Consider the following 20,671-nt stretch of genomic DNA (forward strand, 5'->3'; position numbering starts at 1 on the left):
CCCCTCCCTGAGATGTGTGGAGCAGTTATATGATGGATAGATGCACTTTTATGGACTTAATAAAAAATGAGACAATAAGTCACTGCCATTATAAAGAGCCAGTACTTTAATAAAACTACGAGTTTATTTGCCTGAAAGAAAAATGTCATATACATCTAGACTTGAGGGTGAGTAAATAATGGGCTAATTTTTATTTTTCAGTGAAGTAACTCTTTAAGTGACTCTAAGCCAGAGGCGACAGTGGTGAGGAACCCAAACTCCATCCAAAAAAAACCCATCAACCTACAAATATAAACCATGCTCAAGAACAGTAATTTCTTTAACAAAAGAAAAAAGAAAAACGTTTGAATTCTAGTGAATTTGTGTAAATTTTGTCACATTTGGTGACTGTGAGTCCAAATGTCAAAGAATTTTTTTTTTTTTTGCAGTCCTGCATTGTGATATAAAAACCATCTAAAACTAATTTAAATGGCATTTTAATGTTATATAATTTATATATATATATATATATATATATATATATATATATATATATATATATATATATATATATATATATATATATACATACAGTCTTGTTCAAAATAATAGCAGTACAATGTGACTAACCAGAATAATCAAGGTTTTTAGTATATTTTTTATTGCTATGTGGCAAACAAGTTACCAGTAGGTTCAGTAGATTCTCAGAAAACAAATGAGACCCAGCATTCATGATATGCACGCTCTTAAGGCTGTGCAATTGGGCAATTAGTTGAATTAGTTGAAAGGGGTGTGTTCAAAAAAATAGCAGTGTGGCATTCAATCGCTGAGGTCATCAATTTTGTGAAGAAACAGGTGTGAATCAGGTGGCCCCTATTTAAGGATGAAGCCAACACTTGTTGAACATGCATTTGAAAGCTGAGGAAAATGGGTCATTCAAGACATTGTTCAGAAGAACAGCGTACTTTGATTAAAAAGTTGATTAGAGAGGGGAAAACCTATAAAGAGGTGCAAAAAATTATAGGCTGTTCAGCTAAAATTATCTCCAATGCCTTAAAATGGAGAGCAAAACCAGAGAGACGTGGAAGAAAATGGAAGACAACCATCAAAATGGATAGAAGAATAACCAGAATGGCAAAGGCTCAGCCAATGATCACCTCCAGGATGATCAAAGACAGTCTGGAGTTACCTGTAAGTACTGTGACAGTTAGAAGACGTCTGTGTGAAGCTAATCTATTTTCAAGAATCCCCCGCAAAGTCCCTCTGTTAAAAAAAGGCATGTGCAGAAGAGGTTACAATTTGCCAAAGAACACATCAACTGGCCTAAAGAGAAATGGAGGAACATTTTGTGGACTGATGAGAGTAAAATTGTTCTTTTTGGGTCCAAGGGCCACAGGCAGTTTGTGAGACGACCCCCAAACTCTGAATTCAAGCCACAGTACACAGTGAAGACAGTGAAGCATGGAGGTGCAAGCATCATGATATGGGCATGTTCCTCCTACTATGGTGTTGGGCCTATTTATCGCATACCAGGGATCATGGATCAGTTTGCATATGTTAAAATACTTGAAGAGGTCATGTTGCCCTATGCTGAAGAGGACATGCCCTTGAAACGGTTGTTTCAACAAGACAATGACCCAAAACACACTAGTAAACGGGCAAAGTCTTGGTTCCAAACCAACAAAATTAATGTTATGGAGTGGCCAGCCCAATCTCCAGACCTTAATCCAATTGAGAACTTGTGGGGTGATATCAAAAATGCTGTTTCTGAAGCAAAACCAAGAAATGTGAATGAATTGTGGAATGTTGTTAAAGAATCATGGAGTGGAATAACAGCTGAGAGGTGCCACAAGTTGGTTGACTCCATGCCACACAGATGTCAAGCAGTTTTAAAAAACTGTGGTCATACAACTAAATATTAGTTTAGTGATTCACAGGATTGCTAAATCCCAGAAAAAAATGTTTGTACAAAATAGTTTTGAGTTTGTACAGTCAAAGGTAGACACTGCTATTTTTTTGAACACACCCCTTTCAACTAATTGCCCAATTGCACAGCCTTAAGAGCGTGCATATCATGAATGCTGGGTCTTGTTTGTTTTCTGACAATCTACTGAACCTACTGGTAACTTGTTTGCCACGTAGCAATAAAAAATATACTAAAAACCTTGATTATTCTGGCTAGTCACATTGTACTGCTATTATTTTGAACAAGACTGTATATATATATATATATATATATATATATATATATATATATATATATATATATATATATATATATATGTGTGTGTGTGTGTCTGGCTATCAACAGACCAATTTAAAATTGAACATTGATATATATATATATATAATGTAACATAAAAAGCAAATAGTTGCATCACAGGACAATGCTCACATGTCCACACCTTGTAAAGACAGTTAATATAGGTGAGTGTTTGCGCATGCGCCACTCACTGTACAGAGTCAAGTGCAACGAACCTTTTATGTAAGTGCCACTCTGTGTTGGAGCTAAAAGATGAAGGTCTTACTTTACGTGTGTTTTGTCTTATTTGTTACTGAAGGGGTAACTGGACAGACGTTAGACCGTAAGTGTGTTCAAAAGAAGGCTCTAATATGTTCAAATGTTTGTTTGGTATCTGTTTTACAAATAATCATTATATATTGGTTAGTAAGCTTCTACTGTAATTACTATAGTTTCTGTATGTGTGTTCTTCAGCCTGTGAGGGTATTGATGACTTTGATTATTGTCGAGAGGGCAATGGGAAGTGTGATGAGAAAAATGGCAGATGTAGCTGTTTCGATGGACAACCATTCTGTTGGTAATCTTCTAATTTTAATACTCTACACTGTAGTTTATACTTAGCTTGTTTTGAGATTCACTCGTTTCTTCTGCTCTCTGTGTAGGTGCAACAATAAAAAAGGTGAGTTTTACATTGATGAAAACTGTTCTCAGAGATGGACAGTAGTGACCTTTGCTCTGGTGGCATCTCTGCCTGGGCTCACTCTTGCTGTGTTGGTGGGGCTGATTGTTTATGTGATGATGCTGCGATCAAAGAAGAGCCACGCAGGGTGAGAATTACCCTTATAGCCCATGATTCTCTTAAGTTATTACTGTGTGTTAAGTTTTTCTATGCATGTGTTTGTGCCCAGTGAAGTAATGAAGACACCCAAGACAGCTTATAAAAAGCAGGACTTGTTCCCTGGAATTACTTTTGCTTCTGATATGAATGTGAGTCAACATGTGTCTTGTGGTTAAAATAGTTAATGATTCATATCAGTAGAACTAGGCTGCCACAATCCTAATCAGAAACGTGAAACATCGGGAAATACCTTTGAAAGTCATAAAAACAGCTCAACAAGTCGTAAACAGAGCATAACCCATTTGAACCCTGACATATCTGACAAATAAATCATTGTCCTGAATGGTCTGCTAACTATTAAAAATGCACATTTACTTTTTTCTGTCTTGTTTTCAAAGGGTCGACCTCCCCCTTCCATGAGACCTGTAAAGCAAGATCCCATTCCCATGGCAGCCATGTCCAACCGGCCTTATAGGTGTGTTTTATTCCTTTTTCTTATGTCTATTTTTATTATCATAAGGCAATGCAGAATGCACAAAACCATTGTTTTAAAGCAATGTTCATGCATTTTTATTAACAAGTCTTTTATCAGTGAAAACACAAAATACATTTCAGTGATTATTTTATTAAACTATCCCTTTGCCCCTTAAGATTTCAATTACAATGTTTTCTCAAAATAAGACAGAAATCTCGACTTAAAAATCCCACTTTATATTAGGTGGCTTTAACTACTATGTACTTGCATTTAAAAAGTACTTACTGTGTTAATATTGTATTGCAAAGCACTGTTGCTGATATTGAAGTGGATACGGGTAGAGTTTAAGGATAGGGTTAGGGGTAAGGGAAGTGTCAACGGTGTAATTATAAATGCAACTACAGAAATTAATTAAACATGTCATTACATGCAGCTAATTTTTAAAATGTAAGTACAATGTTAAAACATGTATGTACACAATAAGTGCATTGTAGCAAATTATTAATTTAAATGTAAGTACATAGTAGTTAAGGTCACCTAATATAAAGTGGGTCCAAATATTGCATACATAACACTTTCTGGGTTAATTTGTACTTATATATCGAAGGTTTTTTACAAAGGGACCAATTTTGTATCTTAAACCAATGCTTACACACGTACGTACACACAGTTCCCTATATATGTGGGGACTCTCCATAGACGTAATACTGTAATACTTGTGCAAACTGTATATTCTATCCCCTTATACTAAAAAATAAAATTCTGTATTATTTATAAGCTTGCTTCCTCATAGGGACCCCAATTTAAGTCCCCATGAGTCAGTGTGACCCCGTGACACAAACAGGTATATGTGGGCATTTCAACATGTGAATGATGCTTGGAGCCTTGTGCTAGAGAAATGAAACAATGCAATTCAAAGAATGTTGAGGTGTTATTCTCCTCTGACACAACACTAACATTTCCAATCTGGAACATTTAGCATATAATTAGTATCAAATAACAGTGCTGCATGCATACAGTACATGTTTATGATACTGAAGAATTAAAATGTTTGTTGGATCATGAAGAATCTGACACTTAAATGCACTTTGTCTCCACAGCATGTACAATGGTATGCGTGATCCTCCAGTGGGAGGTCCTGTACAGTCATACAGGTAGTTAATAATTCTACATAAATAGATAATAATAGCCTCATACAACATTATCTCTGCCAAAAGAGAGTGAGTGTGTGAGTGTGTGAGTGTGAGTGTGTGTGTGTGTCAAAAGTACAAATCCTGGTGTTCCGTGTTTTGTCCTTGTGTGAAAACAACTTTTTTGTGTTGTGTATGTGTGATTGTAGCAGTGGCGCAGGTCGGGGTCCAATTGTTAGCAACCCTTATGCTACAGATTCACCCAGCCGAAACATCTATGAAGACCAGCAGAGACCGCATGCCCCTTCACAAACATATGAACACTTGGTATGGTTCACAAATGTTCCCAACATTTCCGTTTCAGGAATAGATTGGTAAACGTTTATATTCTTGACTATATTATGGCACAATATACAGCACCTGAGCAATATAGAAGCTGTTCTGATAAGACTCAGTATACAAGTTTAATGTGGATGATCAAAGGTCTTCTTGTCAAATAAATAATTCTGCTCTTTATTGCTTCAACAGACACAGAATCGGCCCTATTCTCATGCTCCGTACAGTTCCTCTGAGCAGGGAAACCTCCGCAACGGAGTTCCACGGCCTCAATTAAACCTACAATACTAGAACAGTGTTTTTCTTTATACCTTCAGATCATTCATGAAATTGATCAATGATTTGAGTTAAACATTTTTTAGCTTTTATATTTTATTTACATTAACATTTATCCAAAGTTACTACATATAGCAAGTGATTCATCTCAAATTTGAAACATTCAGAACATGCTAGAACTGGGAGGGATCAAGAAATAGTGAAAGCATAGAAGAGTTATTGTCTGATAATAAAACATTTTTTTCCGTGTGCTTTATACTCTGTTTCATATAATGCTCATAGTATTTAATGCTTACATGTCCTGTAATATAAGTTTTAGATATACGGTGGGGTGAAAAAGTCTCCCAAATTTACTTTGGAAAAAGAAAACCAAAAGACTTTAAATTAAACCTGAAAATAATTTTTGGGGATTTTGTACATAAAAAAGACAATGTCATAAAATAAACACGTGGCCGCATGGGTCAGTGTACTTTTGCGTTCATTCGTTTTTTGATTTAATATCAAGTTAAAAAATGAGAAAACGGCTGTAATAAAAAACAATTTACACCAGGAGACATTCACCACCCAAACATCCTTTTAAGGTGTTTAGCTTTAAAACCCTGAACACATTTATGGGTAATTCATGCTGAAGAATGAGACGTTTTATACTTTCCTATATTCAAATAAAAAAAATACAGCTTTTTACCCATTTGCTAAATTCAAGAATTTAAAGGGATAGCTAATTTTTTGTTGCTTATAGTTAAAAATCTTCATTTGTGTTCTACTGAAGTAACAAACACACCTACATCTTGGATGCCCTGGAGGTAAGCAGATACACATCAAATTTTTATTGTTGGGTGAACTATCCCTTTAAATGAAATTTAAAAGACATTCTCAATAAATGGCACATATAGAAAAGCTCAGATTATTGGTTGTCACTGTCAAATCATGCTACAGCATTAACCATTGGGGTTTGCACTTGTAGAGTCGATTGCTGCAAATACTAAATACTCAAACATTAATGTTAATTTTTCAATTCAATGCATCTCTTAAATAATTATACTGATAATAAACCTGTGTTGAACTGTTTTGTATTAAATTACAAAAATGCATTAGTAGACATCGCAGATTACATGTGAAAGAAATGAGAAGAAAAGTCTGTTTACAGGTGATTTTTCTTTATGTTTACTCAAGAACAGGAGGTTGACCTTACATAGATTGTTCCTAAAGAAAAGCGAAATTGCCAAATAATGCAATAAATAAGTTTCAGAATAAAAAGGCAGTCTAGAGAATCGGTTCCAATGTCCCACAGTATTTCCAGCAATTCTGACATTAAACAGTGTCAGATCCATGCAATTGCTAATAACCATCTTCACTGAAATAGCTCATCTGAAACGGATGAGGCCTAGCAATATCGGCTAATAGTTAAAGAACATGCAGTCTTAACTGGCTCCAAATCAAACAGCACATAAGGTGTAATTATGTGGTGACGACATCTTTCTGAATTAACAGATTTGGACTTTAAAAGCTAACAGTACAGGGTACACTTCTGTAGAAATCTTGCACTCAAAACAACATCCATGAAAAGGCAAACATTTAATCATCTGGGAAATAGCGACCTGGAGCGATGCAAGGAGTCCCAAACATCCCTCTCTATAGATGCTCAGGGGCTTAAAGTCTCACTTAAGATTTATATGGAGACATTTAAAAAGAATGTCAAATACGCAAACTCGGTTTAGAAAAAAAAGTAACCAAATTAACTAACCACTACAGCGCCACTCTCTGTTGTGTCCATGTCACATTGGCAGCATTGGGAGGTTTATATGTGGGAACTGACAGGTTGCGTGTGTGTGTGCGTGCATTACAGATCAGCCCATGTTCTTGCGGTTCCCATATCCTCTCCGGTGTGTGTCCTTCCAGTCGTCCCAGTCACGTGCCTTCTGCAGTGCCTCTTCATCATCATTCTCATCCTTCCTATCTCTTTCAGCTCTCTCGTCCTCCGCTGCATCGTGATCTGGGGAGGAAAGACAGCGGTTATGAACAGAGTATAGATGAAATTCTCTCCAGTTTTAGTCCTATAAACTGAACACTAGGCCTGCCACGATTAATTGTGGTAATTTGATCTAATTGCAATTATTTGAGGTAACTAAAAATTTCATGATTTTTTAAAGGCCTACTGAACACATCTAATCAAGAGTAAACTAAGGACAGATTCTACATGTAATTTAACCTGTTAACGGTCATCCCTTTTGTAAAAATATGCATGAAAATTCACTATCCAAATGCAATTCACTATGCAATTCAAGAATTTTTTGGAATATAGACATAAGTTTGGTCTCATTTTAAAGAAGACAGTCAACAGATTATTGTTCAAGGGAAATCACTTTTTTTTAAAAAGTATTATGAAGTTATGGAAGTTTAAATTTACTGTAAATCAAATATACTGTACTAGATATTTAATATAAAATATATGTTCCAAAATAATTTGTACTCTAAAATTACTATCAAATCAAAGCCATATGTCTAATCAATTTGTGTTTGTTTAGGCGCTGTACCACAAATAGCAAATATCACAAAACAGTTTTCAGATATAGAACTGTGAGACTCAGACCTTTCCGACGATATGAGTTTGGTCAAGATTAGAAAAGGTTTTTTATTATAAAGTAGTAAAATAAATATGAAACATGCCACTTGGGGAGGAGCCCGCCAGAATAATTTAGAGCACCGTTTCCATGGTAACGCAAGGTCCGATTTCAAGCTGGTTTTCACAGGATGAATCTTGAGTTCGTAGCATTCGAATATATGTATAGTTTGTCAACATTAGATCAGGATCAATATAATATATAATTGTTTTAAACATGCAGTGGCAAATGGACGGGCCAGTGACATTTAACAGGTTAAACGGGGGGTGAAATGCTGTTTCATGCATACTGAGCTTTTTACACTGTTAAAGACTTGGATTCCCATCCTAAACATGGACAAAGTTTCAAAAACTAAGTTGGACGTTTGATGGAGTATTTCTGTGTCAAAAATACTCCTTCCGGTTTCTCACAAGTTTCAGAGTTTTTTTGAATATGAGTCCGCTTGACGTCGACAGAGCGGAAGGTCCTTGTATGGCCCATGTATGACCGTACGGGCTCTTCTCCCAGAAGGGTGCACGCGCGTGTGACTAGAGGCGAGAGAGCAAATGCACGCCCCATAATCACTGCTCTCAAGGTGCAGATCCACTCGTCTGTGCGACACTTCTGTCGCACCGCGCTCCACTTTATGCCTATGTGTGACGTCAAACGACTTTAACACGCCCTCACAGCATTCCGGGAAGGCAGCTTGCTACTGCCTGCTACCGTTTTGCTTGCTACTGCTAAGGTTTAGTGACATACAATAGTCCATAAACCGAATCATGTCCTCATATACCATGAGTAAACCCACACAAATATTGAGGGTTTGGCCACTAAATACAGTACATACCACAGATACGGACGTCCTGCTGCTGCTTCTCCTGTTCAATTTATTTCATCCTCCGGATCTGATTCTGGATCATATCTGTATTAGTTGAATCTGATTGATAGCCATGGTTTATTTAGGGTAATGTTTTCTTTTCCACGCATGACGATGACGGCTTTCAGAAGCTCTCGTGCTGTAGCTGCGCGCTCGTCATTCTTTAGCTCCGCCCACATGATACGCCTCCAGCCGCTCGTTTTTTTCCGGAAAGACTCGGTACAGCCTATCTTTCTTTTATAAATATAATAAAACTAATGCGGAGATAGGGAGATATGAAGGATGCAATACTACTCTATAGGTACTCAAGATTGACATGAGATATTTCACTGAGTGTTTCACCCCCCCTTTAATGAACGATTATGTCCTGCAAAAGCACTTGTTTGTTTGTTTGTTTGTTTGTGTGTGTGTGTAAGCACCTGCGCTGCGTGGTATGCCCTGGTCAGGTAAAATCCCCTTCCGCCGGTGTTGGTCATACCAATCATCCACTGTCATGGTGGGAAGGCTGGGATATCCTGCACCAAACACTCTACAATACATTAAGAAACAAACATCACACACACACTAGTGATACAGCACTGAACTCCACAGACCCACTCTAAATGCACACATACTTTGCCTGCATTGCATCCTTAGTCAGGATAAAAGGCTTCATGGGCGGTCTTTTAGGTGGGGATGGCTGGGGGTTGCTCTACAGAGGCAAACAATTATTAGTAAGGCTGTCAATCAATCCAAATATTTTACTTGTGATTCATCTTATATCATTTTTTTGCAGCAAATCAGAGGTAGATTTATGTAAATGCATCCTTCACTCAAAATAAAGTACAGTTGTAATAGAGTTGCATGGCAATCAAATACCTGCTTGAAAAGCTCCATCCTTTTCAGTATCTCTATCTCCTGGTTGATGGAGTCGATCTCCTCAAGCGCTAATGTCACCCACCTGCGCACGTGCAGCAGGTAAAAATCTCTCACCACCTCTTCATCGGCTGAACCAGATTCAACTAGTCCCCTGATCTCACTTAGCTTGGCTTCCGTCTCCTTACGCTGATTAAACCTGGAATACACCACACGTGAACAAGACCATATATCTATATAGATCTATCTATATATCGAGAGAAAAAAAATTGAAAACCACATATTTTAAATGGTAATAATATATCACAATATTTTCATACAAAAAAATCAGTATTTTTGATCAAATGCAGGCTTGATGAGCTGAAGAAACTTCTTTCAAAAACATTACAAACAGTAATGTGTCCAAACTTTTGGCCTGTACTCTGTGTGTGTGTGTGTGTGTATACATACTACTGTGTTGAAGGTTTTTTTATATTTATAAATTCATATTTGTATTCAAATTAAATTGATCAAAAGTGACAATAAAAACATTTATAATGTTTTAAAAAGTTTCCACAAAAATATCAAGCACCACAACTGTTTTCAACATCGATGATGATAAGAAATGTTTCTTGTGCAGCAAATCATCAGAATGATTTCTGAAGGATCATGTGACACTGAAGACTGGAGGAATGATGCTGAAAATTCAGCTTTGCCATCACGGGAGTAAAATAAATTTCAAAATATATTACAAATATAAAACAGTAGTTTATATACAAAATAAAAATGTTTGATAAACATCATCTTGGTGTACCCTGGACATTGGATTATGGATAGATATTCAATCCTAACCCACCTCTCTATTTTGGCTTGTCTTTGTGTGGCCATGGCAATAAGGTCTGGCTGTGACATTGGCATGGGGACTGGTGGATTCATCCGCTCCTCGGTAGGAGTGTCTGTTGTGTTCTCGCTGGCTCTGGGCATCTGAAAACTACATATGTCATAATTCTTGCACCTCTGGAGGAAGTCCCTGAAGTAGACGTGGGCCGCCTGCACATGCTCCAGCCGCTTGCTGGGGTTCACTTGTTTCATGGTGAGCGCTCCCAGCAGAGCCGGCAACAGCAGGTACTTCAGGTCGGTGGTGGAGATCTCCTCCAGTGCCTCATTACAACTACCGGGAAACAATTTAGTCAATTAATAAGCACTTCAGTACGTTTTTAATTTATGTATTATTATTATTATTATTATTATTTGCGAAATGTATCTCATGTTCAACATTGATGGACAGTTTGTTTATTAATAATGTTATTAATAAAGTTAATTTACTTGTCAGTTTGATCATTAAACAGCCAAAATACATTTCAGCTGCTTAATGAACTAAACTAATACTGTAATGTACATTAGTGCAAAACACATTACTTAGAGAGATTATATGGTTTAGGTAAAAATTGTGTGTGTATATATATAAGTATAAGGAAATCTATTAAAGTTAAATGGCATCACTATGACGTCTTCAGAGTTCACATCTGAGTAATAACGTTACTGTACTACAGTAGGAATTGGGTAACAATACACACGGTTTTGTAGAATAATGACCTCTTCTGTAGTGTGTTGTAAACATATAAAGTACATTTAAAATTGCAACCGATTAGATAAACAGCTACCATAGCAACCAGTGCGCCGCTCGCTTGTAGTGGTTGGACAGCAACGTTGATTATAAAATGAGCGGTTTTTAACGCGTCGTGCGTTTTCTTTAGTGTGAGAGTGCGTGCTCTTCTAACCTAAACAGGTTCAGCTGATTGACCATCTTGGTCGCCTCCTCCAGTTGCATGATGGCGCGCTTGACTTTCACCTGCACCGCGTTGGAGCTGCTCGACTCGTTCGTGGTGTCCACCTCATCATACAGCTTCCAGCCCCGGTCCAGTAAATCCGACAGCTTCGGAGCATCTGAACCACTGGGGTTTTGTGTACTGTTTGTGTCTTCAGCAGCCGCCATTTCTCAAAGCGTATTTAAGACCCAACTCGGCTTCCGTCTGTTCCTGTTCTTTGAGTTTGTTTCCGGTTGGTGCAGTTCTGACGACAGACTGTAGATGTCAGCAATAACGCTGCTTATTTTGTAGAAAGTGTTGTTGAACCCATCCCTCATCTGAAAATGCCATTAAATTGTAATTGTTCTAAGATGCTGCATGTCTAAGAGTTTTCAGGACCTTTATGTAAATAAGGTTATGTATTTACAATTATTTAGTTAACAAACAGTTAATATCAGTAGCATAAGAAACAGCTTTTAAAATAAGACATTTAAAAAAAATTAAATACCACAAAACTTGGATCAACTTTAACAAATACACGTTTGTGTAAATAAATATTGCATAAAAATGCATCTTCTTTGTTTTGCATAAAACATCAAAATTATCATATAAAAAGCAGGTTTACATTATTTGTAAATAACCACTTATGCATCCTGTCCCAAAAGCGCTTAAAAAAAATCTATTGTAGAAAAGATAACCCTGAGATCTTTTTTAAAAATGTACAGAGTATTTCGAAACGTTCACTAATTGGATAAATATCATTAATTGTTTTGAAGTGAACTTCCTTAACTTTAGGTTACAAAGGAAATAGGCTAATATCTAAATATTAATATCTAAAAATATCTAAATCAAATTTCCTGCTTTCAAACGATAGACTGTATTGTGAAAAGCGCTAGGCTATAGGCCTACAAATAAATGTAAATTTTAATTTTGATAGTCGGCTTTTAAACTTATTTTTAAATTTGCCATAGAAGAATTGGGTTAGATTAGGAAAATAAAAAGAGTTGAACCCATCCCTCACCATTACATTTTAAGTGTCCTAAGATGCTGTATGTCCAAGAGTGTTCAGGACCTTATATAAATGAAACAGGTTTATGTATTTACAATTATTTTAAAGGGTGTACCAGGACAGCCTATAACATCTTATCTTTTCATGCATAAAAAAGTTGTAATATCTTACACACTCAAACATGAGTTTCCACATCATATTTTTTGCCTCTTTAATTTATCAAAAGGCTAATTTTATGTAGTGGATGTATTCTGAAAACTCTTCCTCTCTCAGTTTTCATGCACATAAAACTGTTTTGCATGTAAAACTCCTGGTCTTTTTCTGTCAACATGACCATTCAGAACTATATCTTTAAAAATGCAAAGTGGGAAAACAGATCTCCCACAGGTCCACTCAGTTTTCATTTTAGAAAGCTTTACACCCAGTATAAACACAGATCTGTGACAACATTAGCATTTAGAAACCATTTGTCTCTGTGGTCTCAGCCACTGGATTATTTGTTTGTGTGAATGTATGAGGGCAATTTAGCACATTTGGCTGATATTAATGATTTTGCCTGGAGTAAGTGAGTCTGGGTGTGTTTAAACAAATCATTCATACCTGTGTAGGACAAATAAACTTCAAAAAGTAGTCCAGGGCTGCTTTAACTCAGTAGACTGAGCCTTTATTGGGACAAAAGTGAAACCTGACTCATTTTCCCATGGTGGTGTATCGCTAAACCTCTGGCATGATCAGCTGTTATCAGAGCTGTTATCGTGCGTCACAGAGCTGTTATCGTGATGGACGAGAACTCACTCCAGGCTGAGGCAAATGTGTTTATTCAGTTCAGTTCACGCATCTTTTCATAATCTAACCACACATTTGAACTACTTTCTGTCTGCAGCTAAAGGCCTTTGAGCAGGTGTGAGACCCTGTGCACTTTTTCCTTTGTTAAAGATTTGTTAATCACTTTAATGGGCTCTGAGGTTATTTTGTCTTTGGCCACAAAAAGAAAATTCCCTTCATAGTGGAGGACTAACCTAAACAAGTAAGTAACCCTAACCCATGACCTTTAACCGTGATCTCTACCTCCTTGGAACATGCAACATACATCAACTGTCACCCTACAGAATAACAGCCAACATATACAAACCACATTCAAACAAACAACAGAAAACCCCAATGAGCTGAAGAGAACTGAAATAACAGCATATGTGTGAACATTTTCACTCAGTTTTCTTGCTGCTTTTTCTTGTTGCATCGATCAAAAGGTATTTAAGTTCTATTTTTGTCACTCCAGGCTGTTGATTCTTCAAATATTTGGAGTCACTTGCAGATCTATTCTCAGTGCGTGTGTGTGTCCGGCTATGTTGTGAGATTTACAGCCGTTTGTGCCCTTTGCTTTGTCATTGCAGCACCGGCAATATGGGGGGTAGAACTGACAGGTGCCACACACACACACACACACACACACACACACACACACACACACACACACACACACACACACACACACACACACACACACACACACACACACACACACACACACACACACACACACACACACACACACACACACACACACGTCTGGTTCACTATCTTTGTGGGGACTCCAAAGACGTAATGGTTTTTATACTGTACAAAACATATTTTCTATCCCCTTACACTGCCCCTAAACCTACCCATCCCAGGAAACATTCTGCATTTTTACTTTTTAAAAAAAAACATCCTGTATGATTTATAAGCCTTTTGAAAAGTGGGGACCACTGGCTGGTTCCCACAATGTAGGTTATCTCAGGTTTTACTATCCTTATGGGGACATTTGGTCCCCACAATGTAATATAAACAAGCGCACACACACACACACACACGATACAAAAACTGCTGTTTCAGAGAACTCAAGTGGAAAGTTCTACATGTTAGAAAGCAAATGGACCAAAACAGACCTTTCTTGAGGAGAATGGGACTAATTAAAACCAAAAAAGCCAAAAGGTTTTTAGAATGGGGGAGGTTTATGGTTCAATGTTATGGTCAATATAAAAATATTATCAATGATGGGCAATGATATAAAAAGATTTTGTCTGTGTGTGCGGCTCAGGAGGTTGATGGTAAAACCTGAAACCACCTACACTGTTGAAAGACCTTTCCAAGGTCAACACCATGAGGAAAACGGTTTAGCGTTAGGGGACAGAAAATATTATCTCTGTATAAGAACAACAGAAGTCAATGTAAAGTTCCTACTGTGACAGAAAAACAAATTTATGTTTGAAAAAGAGTCTGTCAGCAGAGATCGATGGGATTGTCTTGCATCTGTTTTCACAAACAGTCACTCTGCAAACAGCTAAGCGCTAATAAAGTCTTCCTCAGACTGTGTGTGTAAATACTCATTGTGTGGGAGTGTGGTGTTGTGCTCTTAGTAAACAATACATGGGACCCGGTTAAATGGAGAGCTGCATTCCACAGAGATTCACACTAGGTGCACAGTCAACAGAGAAAAAGAGAGAGAATCGTCTAATTTCAGAAGAAATCAATATTTTTTTAGACAAAAATAGAAACTCCTTCATCAGAGATATCAAAAGCATCTCACACCCCTGAAGCCTCACACTTCCCGTGGCTGATAAAGGTCTATTTTAGCAACATTGCTGATTCTTCTCTGCTAATGTATTTTATTTATCAACAAGCATCTTTGATATAAAATGCAAAGACTTGCTGAGCAAAGCTAAATCCCCTCTGAGGCTCAGACCCAGATGTCGGTGTGTCTTTGTCTTTCTGTAACAATGCAGAGATAAAAATCAGGCAAATCAAAGGACAAAGAGAACCGCAGAACAGGTTAGCCTGTCTCCCTCTTTCTCCTGAAGCTGCTGTTGAATGCTTACTATCTGGGTTCTTAATCTCTCTTATAGCACTGATATCCTGAAAATGTCTTTGATCTCTCATCAACATTCTTTCAAATCAGAGAAAGCTCACGATCGCATACATAACTGCTATAAAATTCTGAGCAGCAAATCTACAAAAAAAAAAAAATATATATATACTGTAAGATTTTAAAATGGATAGACGACAAAAATATGGTCATATTAAGGTTCCATTTGATAACTAATAATGAACAATACCTTTATAGCATTAATTCATCTTAGCTTATGATAATTTCAATGTTTACAGATTTGAAATACACAGTTAACACAGTGAACTATGAACAAAGATTAATAAATGCTCTAAAAATACATTGCTCATAGTAATTTCATTTTGAGTAATGTTCACAAATGAGACCTTACTGTAAAGTGTAACTGAAAATGCATGTTGTTCCAAACCTGTGCGACCTTCTTTCTCCCTGTGGAACATGAAAGTCAGCTGTCACAAAAAAAGAAACTTTACTTTAAGTACACTGTAAGAACATTTTCACGTGATTAATCATATCTAAATTTTTCAGTTGGCTGAATTGAAATTCTGTGAATAGATGCAATTTAATTCACAGACATTAAATTCGGCCAACTGAAAAATTTAGATGTGATTAATCACGTGAAAATGTTCAATTGGAGTTGTAAGCGATAATAGGACTTTCAATTTATGATGAAAAATTACAAATTAGTCTTTCACATTAAATATTTTTAATAAAATAAATACAAATTTTCATTTTTACAGAAAATGTACAAGTTTTCCCTCTGTGAAAAGCGTGGACTTCCTCTTTTTTTCCATCAACACAATGGAAAAATTCAGCCAATCAACATCAAGCAAATAAAGGACAAGTTACTTTGAGTCATCTCTTCATAATCAATTCTGAGTGCAGAGAAGTGTGGTTTGATTTCCATCTCTTGCTGCTGTGTAACTGGTTTCATGAGATTGATGTGAATAAAACAGATCAGCAATATGTGAAGTATTACCAGAGTAAAGTCACCCTTTACAGGCACAGCCCTCCCCTCCCCCAGTCTCTTTTTCTGTTGGAGTTGATGAGTTTTGCTGTGAGCGGCCACTACTTATCACCCTGGCTTTCCACGGGGTGCCTTGAGGGCCTCACCACAGGGTTCTTTGTTTACAGCCATTCATTAACTCTCTCACCACCCCGTGTTCCTCAACTCCCGCTCTTCTTTCTTCACTTTCATGCCATCCTTACAGCACTTAGAGGATTATCCACTCACTTAAGGCTCTAAAATGATTATACACATTCGCCCAGCACTGCACCATGCTTCTTTGTCTCTGTCGATGATGACAGTCCATGAGGTGGTTTGTCACTTGCAGACGTATCTCTCAACGGTGCGGTGGCATGTTTTGCAGGACACGTAACAGCACCAGTGATATTTACACTGGCAGCGTTCCACCAGCACCTCCGTATAGGCATTATAACCCCGTCCACAACACATGAGTCCACAGCTCTCACTGCCAGTTGCAGTCTTGTTACACTGCCTGCAGAGATGATGTAGAGCAAATTATTGACCTAACTGAACAAAACAACTCAGCATTGAAGCGTGTTTGTGTTGTGAGAATCAGTATTTGTGTCTGTGTGTGATAATGCTTAACCGATTGTATTCATGTGCCTCTTTTCGTTCCATTGTGCTCTGTCTCATCTGTCAGATCAGTGATAATCCCTCATTCATTACAGCGACTGATTGCTCTCTCATCAGTAATCAATAATCTTGAGTGATAATGGATATCTCACCTGTCTGTGGTTCCAAATGACCCCTGCTTGGCGCTCTGGGAGCAGTAATCAGGAGAGCTGACCAGGTAGACAAGTTCATTGTCTCCGACCGGCCTCACCTCCATCTCCCGGGGGACCAGCTGTCGGCGATTGCCTATCTGACGCGGAATGACCTTAGTGGCCGACAGGTATTTAGACTTGAGGTCCGCGGAGATGCTGTTGATGTCTTGAAGGCCCTTCCAGCAGGTCTTCACAGAGCATGAACCAGAAACGCCGTGACATTTGCACTTCATCTCTAGAGCATCCATGAGTGCCTATACAAAGACAACAAATATATAAGTTAATAAAATGAAATCGCTAAATAATGTCAGTAACGCCAGTAAGCACGCAGCTGAAGTTACCTGTCTTCCCACTGCATTGTTGTGAAGCTGCATGAGCCTGAAGGCCTGTGGTCCCGAGCGGCGGTTCCTCATAGGTGCGTCTGAGAAAGCCGAGCCCATCTGCAGACCGTAACGAACGTTATCCCCGCAGCCACCCCAGCGGAAGTCCGGGGCCGCCTGCTCTGATGGTGCTGGTGCACACGAACAGCTGGGAAGGTCTCCAGAAGCACAGGCACGGGCGATGGAATGACTCACCACGGCAGCGGCCAGAGAGAACACGAACGCTGCCTCACGGGTCCCTGCACAGAGACATCACTGTTAGGTCACCCCCATCTTAATGTGTGTAGTCTGCAAGCTAGTGGTTTTTAAATAGCTTATGTATGTATATGTATGTGTGTATATATATATATATATATATATATATATATATATATATATATATACACACATACATATACATACATAAGCTATTTAAAAACCACTAGCTTGCAGACTATAATCACCGTTATAATCACCGTTATAATCACGGTGGTTGCTGGTCAATGCTTATAGAAAATACAGATTATCAGTAATCACCTTTCGACAGGTCCGGGGTGAAGTGAGGGGCGCTCTCGATGGACGAGCAGTTCCAGCGCATGTCGCTGAAGGAGCCCTGGCACGCGCTCTTGGTGAGTTTGGCCGCGTGCACGATGCTTTGCATGAGCTCGAGGTTCCGTTTGCAGAGCTGTAGTTGATCTGGCACGAGCCCATCCAGGAGTTTACAGTGATGCGTCTGATTCCAACCGACAGAGCTCCCGTTTACCGTTAAACCACTGCGAATACAAACACCATATGAGCCAGTCTGAAGGATAGTTTACTTAGCTAAACAAACTAACTTGATTTTATTGATTAATAAAATCTGGTATGTGACTGGACGTGTTTTTAAAAAGGTAAAACAACAACATGTCCTTTATAATCCTGTTATCATTTGTTCTGAATCTGTTACTTTAAAAACAAAAGACAAATGTCTCAGAGATTTTGCATTAACTGCTTGGTTAACTTTTTAGCGAACTTCAACGAATTGTTTCATAAAATAAATGTATTCCTAAATCGAATGCATTCTGTTCTCGATTCAACGTGACATTTAAGACAACACATTTTTCTAACTTTACACCACTAAGCTAAGTCTAAAGCTGGAATAAATTAGCTGATTTGTTGTGAAATATCAGATATCAAATAGATATAAAACATTTCATTCATGAATAAAAATAATACTTACAGCCATGATATTCCCGTGCATGGATAAATTGCACTCAGAGACATGACGAAAAGTAGAACAAAATCCTTGTATTCTGTCATTTCGTTCTTCTGTCGTTTAGAAATCCCAGTGATGTGTGTCCGAATCCAAGTGAGGCTCTCTCTCTTTCATAGGTCAGCCATGGGGCTCGACCCGCCCCCAAGGGCGCGTGGGCGGTCTCTCAAGATTCATATTCAAAACGCGCGCGGAGGGATTACCTACTGCTACAGTTCATTTATAGTAGGGGAAATATACTGAGAAAATTAACCACATTGTCACTCCATTTAAACAAACAGCGTAAGCCAAATCATTGCAGCTGAATTAAATTAGAGCGTATTAAGCTCACTAAAGTGTTAGCTATCAAGTAGATCAAACCCAATTATCAAAGTTTAATGTGTCTTACACTTGCCAGTCGACTGTGCAAACAGGTTTTAATAATTCTCAGGAGAGACTTAATGGTTTGTTTGTTGTTATTTCCTTTTCCTTGTCTTGTGAGCAAACAATGTTTTAACCGATTTGTTAAGGGTAAAAAGCCATTAGTAGCAGCCTCATCCTCTGTAAGCTCAGCTTTTCAGGGTGTGCGCCTTCCCAAAGGAAACAACTGGGCTTTATTCTTTTGAAGACTGTCCGAACGGGATCAACAACCCGTTCATTTACATTCAAATATGATTGATTCGGCTTTCCTCTGGCCTGAAGATAAGCCGGGTTTCTTGTTCATCAAGCTTTACCAGCGCAAACATCTTAAAACAGCAGTAGGTCACAGGCAAAAGCTGCCGAGGACATCAGTGATCCATAAGTCAATTTATTCTAAACACATTTTCTCAGTCTTAAAGTATTATTATTATTTTTAATAATCCTTAATAGATCACCGGGGGCTAACAAATGAACATTTCCTGTTTCATTTATATTGTGTCTGTACAGTAATCATAAAATATAGACGTTTTCCGGCTGCAACTGCGCAGAGCGGCTCGTTGGTCTAGGGGTATGATTCTCGCTTAGGGTGCGAGAGGTCCCGGGTTCAAATCCCGGACGAGCCCAAGTTTTCTGTTTTTCAAAACGAAGTCTAGTTTTAATGTGTACTTTTAAGTAAACACACACACACAATCGCTATATGGCGCTCAGCTAACACAAATCTGTTTAATCGATTCGTACGGTCGGCCGATGCGTATTCAGTTGAGCTGAATGTGATTCAGTTGCGGAATGCAGCCTGGCGCATGTGAATGGTGGCGCTGAGACAGTCCTGCAAGTGCTAATCACTGTAGTCTGATCATCACATAGGTGTGAAAATTCACAGGTTCCAAGGCGGTCATATCTCACCGAGACAATCAGAAATAACACATCCCTCTTCTTTGCGAGCAGGCAGCTCGGCCACTCCACGGAAAGGCGAGAAAAGCTTCTCTTTGATTCAAATCGCCCTAGCATACACTCTGCTGAGATGTGTCGGGAAAAACCTGCATCAAGAATAGACTGCCTATTGATCTCGCAGTGGGCCATCAGCGGCCGAAACTGCAGACTGGAATTTTAATTGATGTGCATACGAGTCCATGATTTAGTCGGGATTAGGATCAAACAAACCAGTTCTCCTTTCTTTAATGGAGCTAGAATAATACAAATGCCTCACGGGGCCCCTAATCCGATCAACAAGCCATAATCAGAGGCCTAATCAACAGGTTCAATGAGCGGTGTGTGCTGTAAATCGGTGTCCTCACTGTAAATAAACCAACGAGATTCTAAGGTTAAAACAGATATTATATAATCAATTCACAAATATAAGTGGAGTGATCAAAAACACACTTGTGTGTTTTTCTTTTCTTTGCTGTAGTAAGCCTACAGTGTCCATGAAATACACGGTGCTTTTCAAAAAGAGGCTGGAATCTTTCCGTTTAATTTGACCTTTAGTTGACCTGTCGAGATCCGACAATACATTTACATGTACAAAATTTACATATATGCAAAATGCATTCTTGGACCAAACATGTTTAATTTGAGAAAATCA

At 38.2% G+C, this 20,671-nt stretch overlaps 3 protein-coding genes and 1 non-coding gene across 4 annotated transcripts; 2 read left to right on the forward strand and 2 right to left on the reverse strand.

Moving 5' to 3' along the window:
* The first annotated feature begins 2,378 nt into the window (after nt 1-2,378).
* On the forward strand, nt 2,379-5,643 carry zgc:158432 (uncharacterized protein LOC555281 homolog). Its single transcript, XM_067438576.1, has 8 exons — nt 2,379-2,564; nt 2,696-2,798; nt 2,884-3,048; nt 3,130-3,208; nt 3,458-3,534; nt 4,635-4,688; nt 4,874-4,991; nt 5,193-5,643. Exons 1-8 carry the CDS (start codon nt 2,495-2,497, stop codon nt 5,289-5,291), a joined length of 765 nt encoding a protein of 254 aa, XP_067294677.1. The 5' UTR covers nt 2,379-2,494; the 3' UTR covers nt 5,292-5,643.
* Nucleotides 5,644-6,416: 773 nt separating this feature from the next.
* Nucleotides 6,417-11,643, reverse strand: igbp1 (immunoglobulin (CD79A) binding protein 1). The gene is made up of 6 exons (XM_067438574.1): nt 11,369-11,643; nt 10,444-10,758; nt 9,612-9,807; nt 9,368-9,444; nt 9,173-9,282; nt 6,417-7,269 (listed from the first exon to the last, which is right to left on the reverse strand). Exons 1-6 carry the CDS (start codon nt 11,581-11,583, stop codon nt 7,124-7,126), a joined length of 1,059 nt encoding a protein of 352 aa, XP_067294675.1. The 5' UTR covers nt 11,584-11,643; the 3' UTR covers nt 6,417-7,123.
* A 4,413-nt stretch (nt 11,644-16,056) lies between these two features.
* On the reverse strand, nt 16,057-18,903 carry wnt11f2 (wnt 11, family member 2). The gene is made up of 5 exons (XM_067440131.1): nt 18,658-18,903; nt 17,976-18,211; nt 17,421-17,698; nt 17,041-17,333; nt 16,057-16,787 (listed from the first exon to the last, which is right to left on the reverse strand). The coding sequence occupies exons 1-5, from the start codon at nt 18,735-18,737 to the stop codon at nt 16,613-16,615; spliced, it is 1,062 nt and encodes a 353-aa protein (XP_067296232.1). The 5' UTR covers nt 18,738-18,903; the 3' UTR covers nt 16,057-16,612.
* Nucleotides 18,904-19,640: 737 nt separating this feature from the next.
* trnap-agg (transfer RNA proline (anticodon AGG)) lies at nt 19,641-19,712 on the forward strand. Its single transcript has one exon. It is a non-coding gene; the product is annotated as a tRNA-Pro (tRNA).
* Nucleotides 19,713-20,671: the final 959 nt, after the last annotated feature.

This window comes from Pseudorasbora parva, chromosome 3 (genome assembly GCF_024679245.1).
Source record: "Pseudorasbora parva isolate DD20220531a chromosome 3, ASM2467924v1, whole genome shotgun sequence".
NCBI lineage: Eukaryota > Metazoa > Chordata > Actinopteri > Cypriniformes > Gobionidae > Pseudorasbora > Pseudorasbora parva.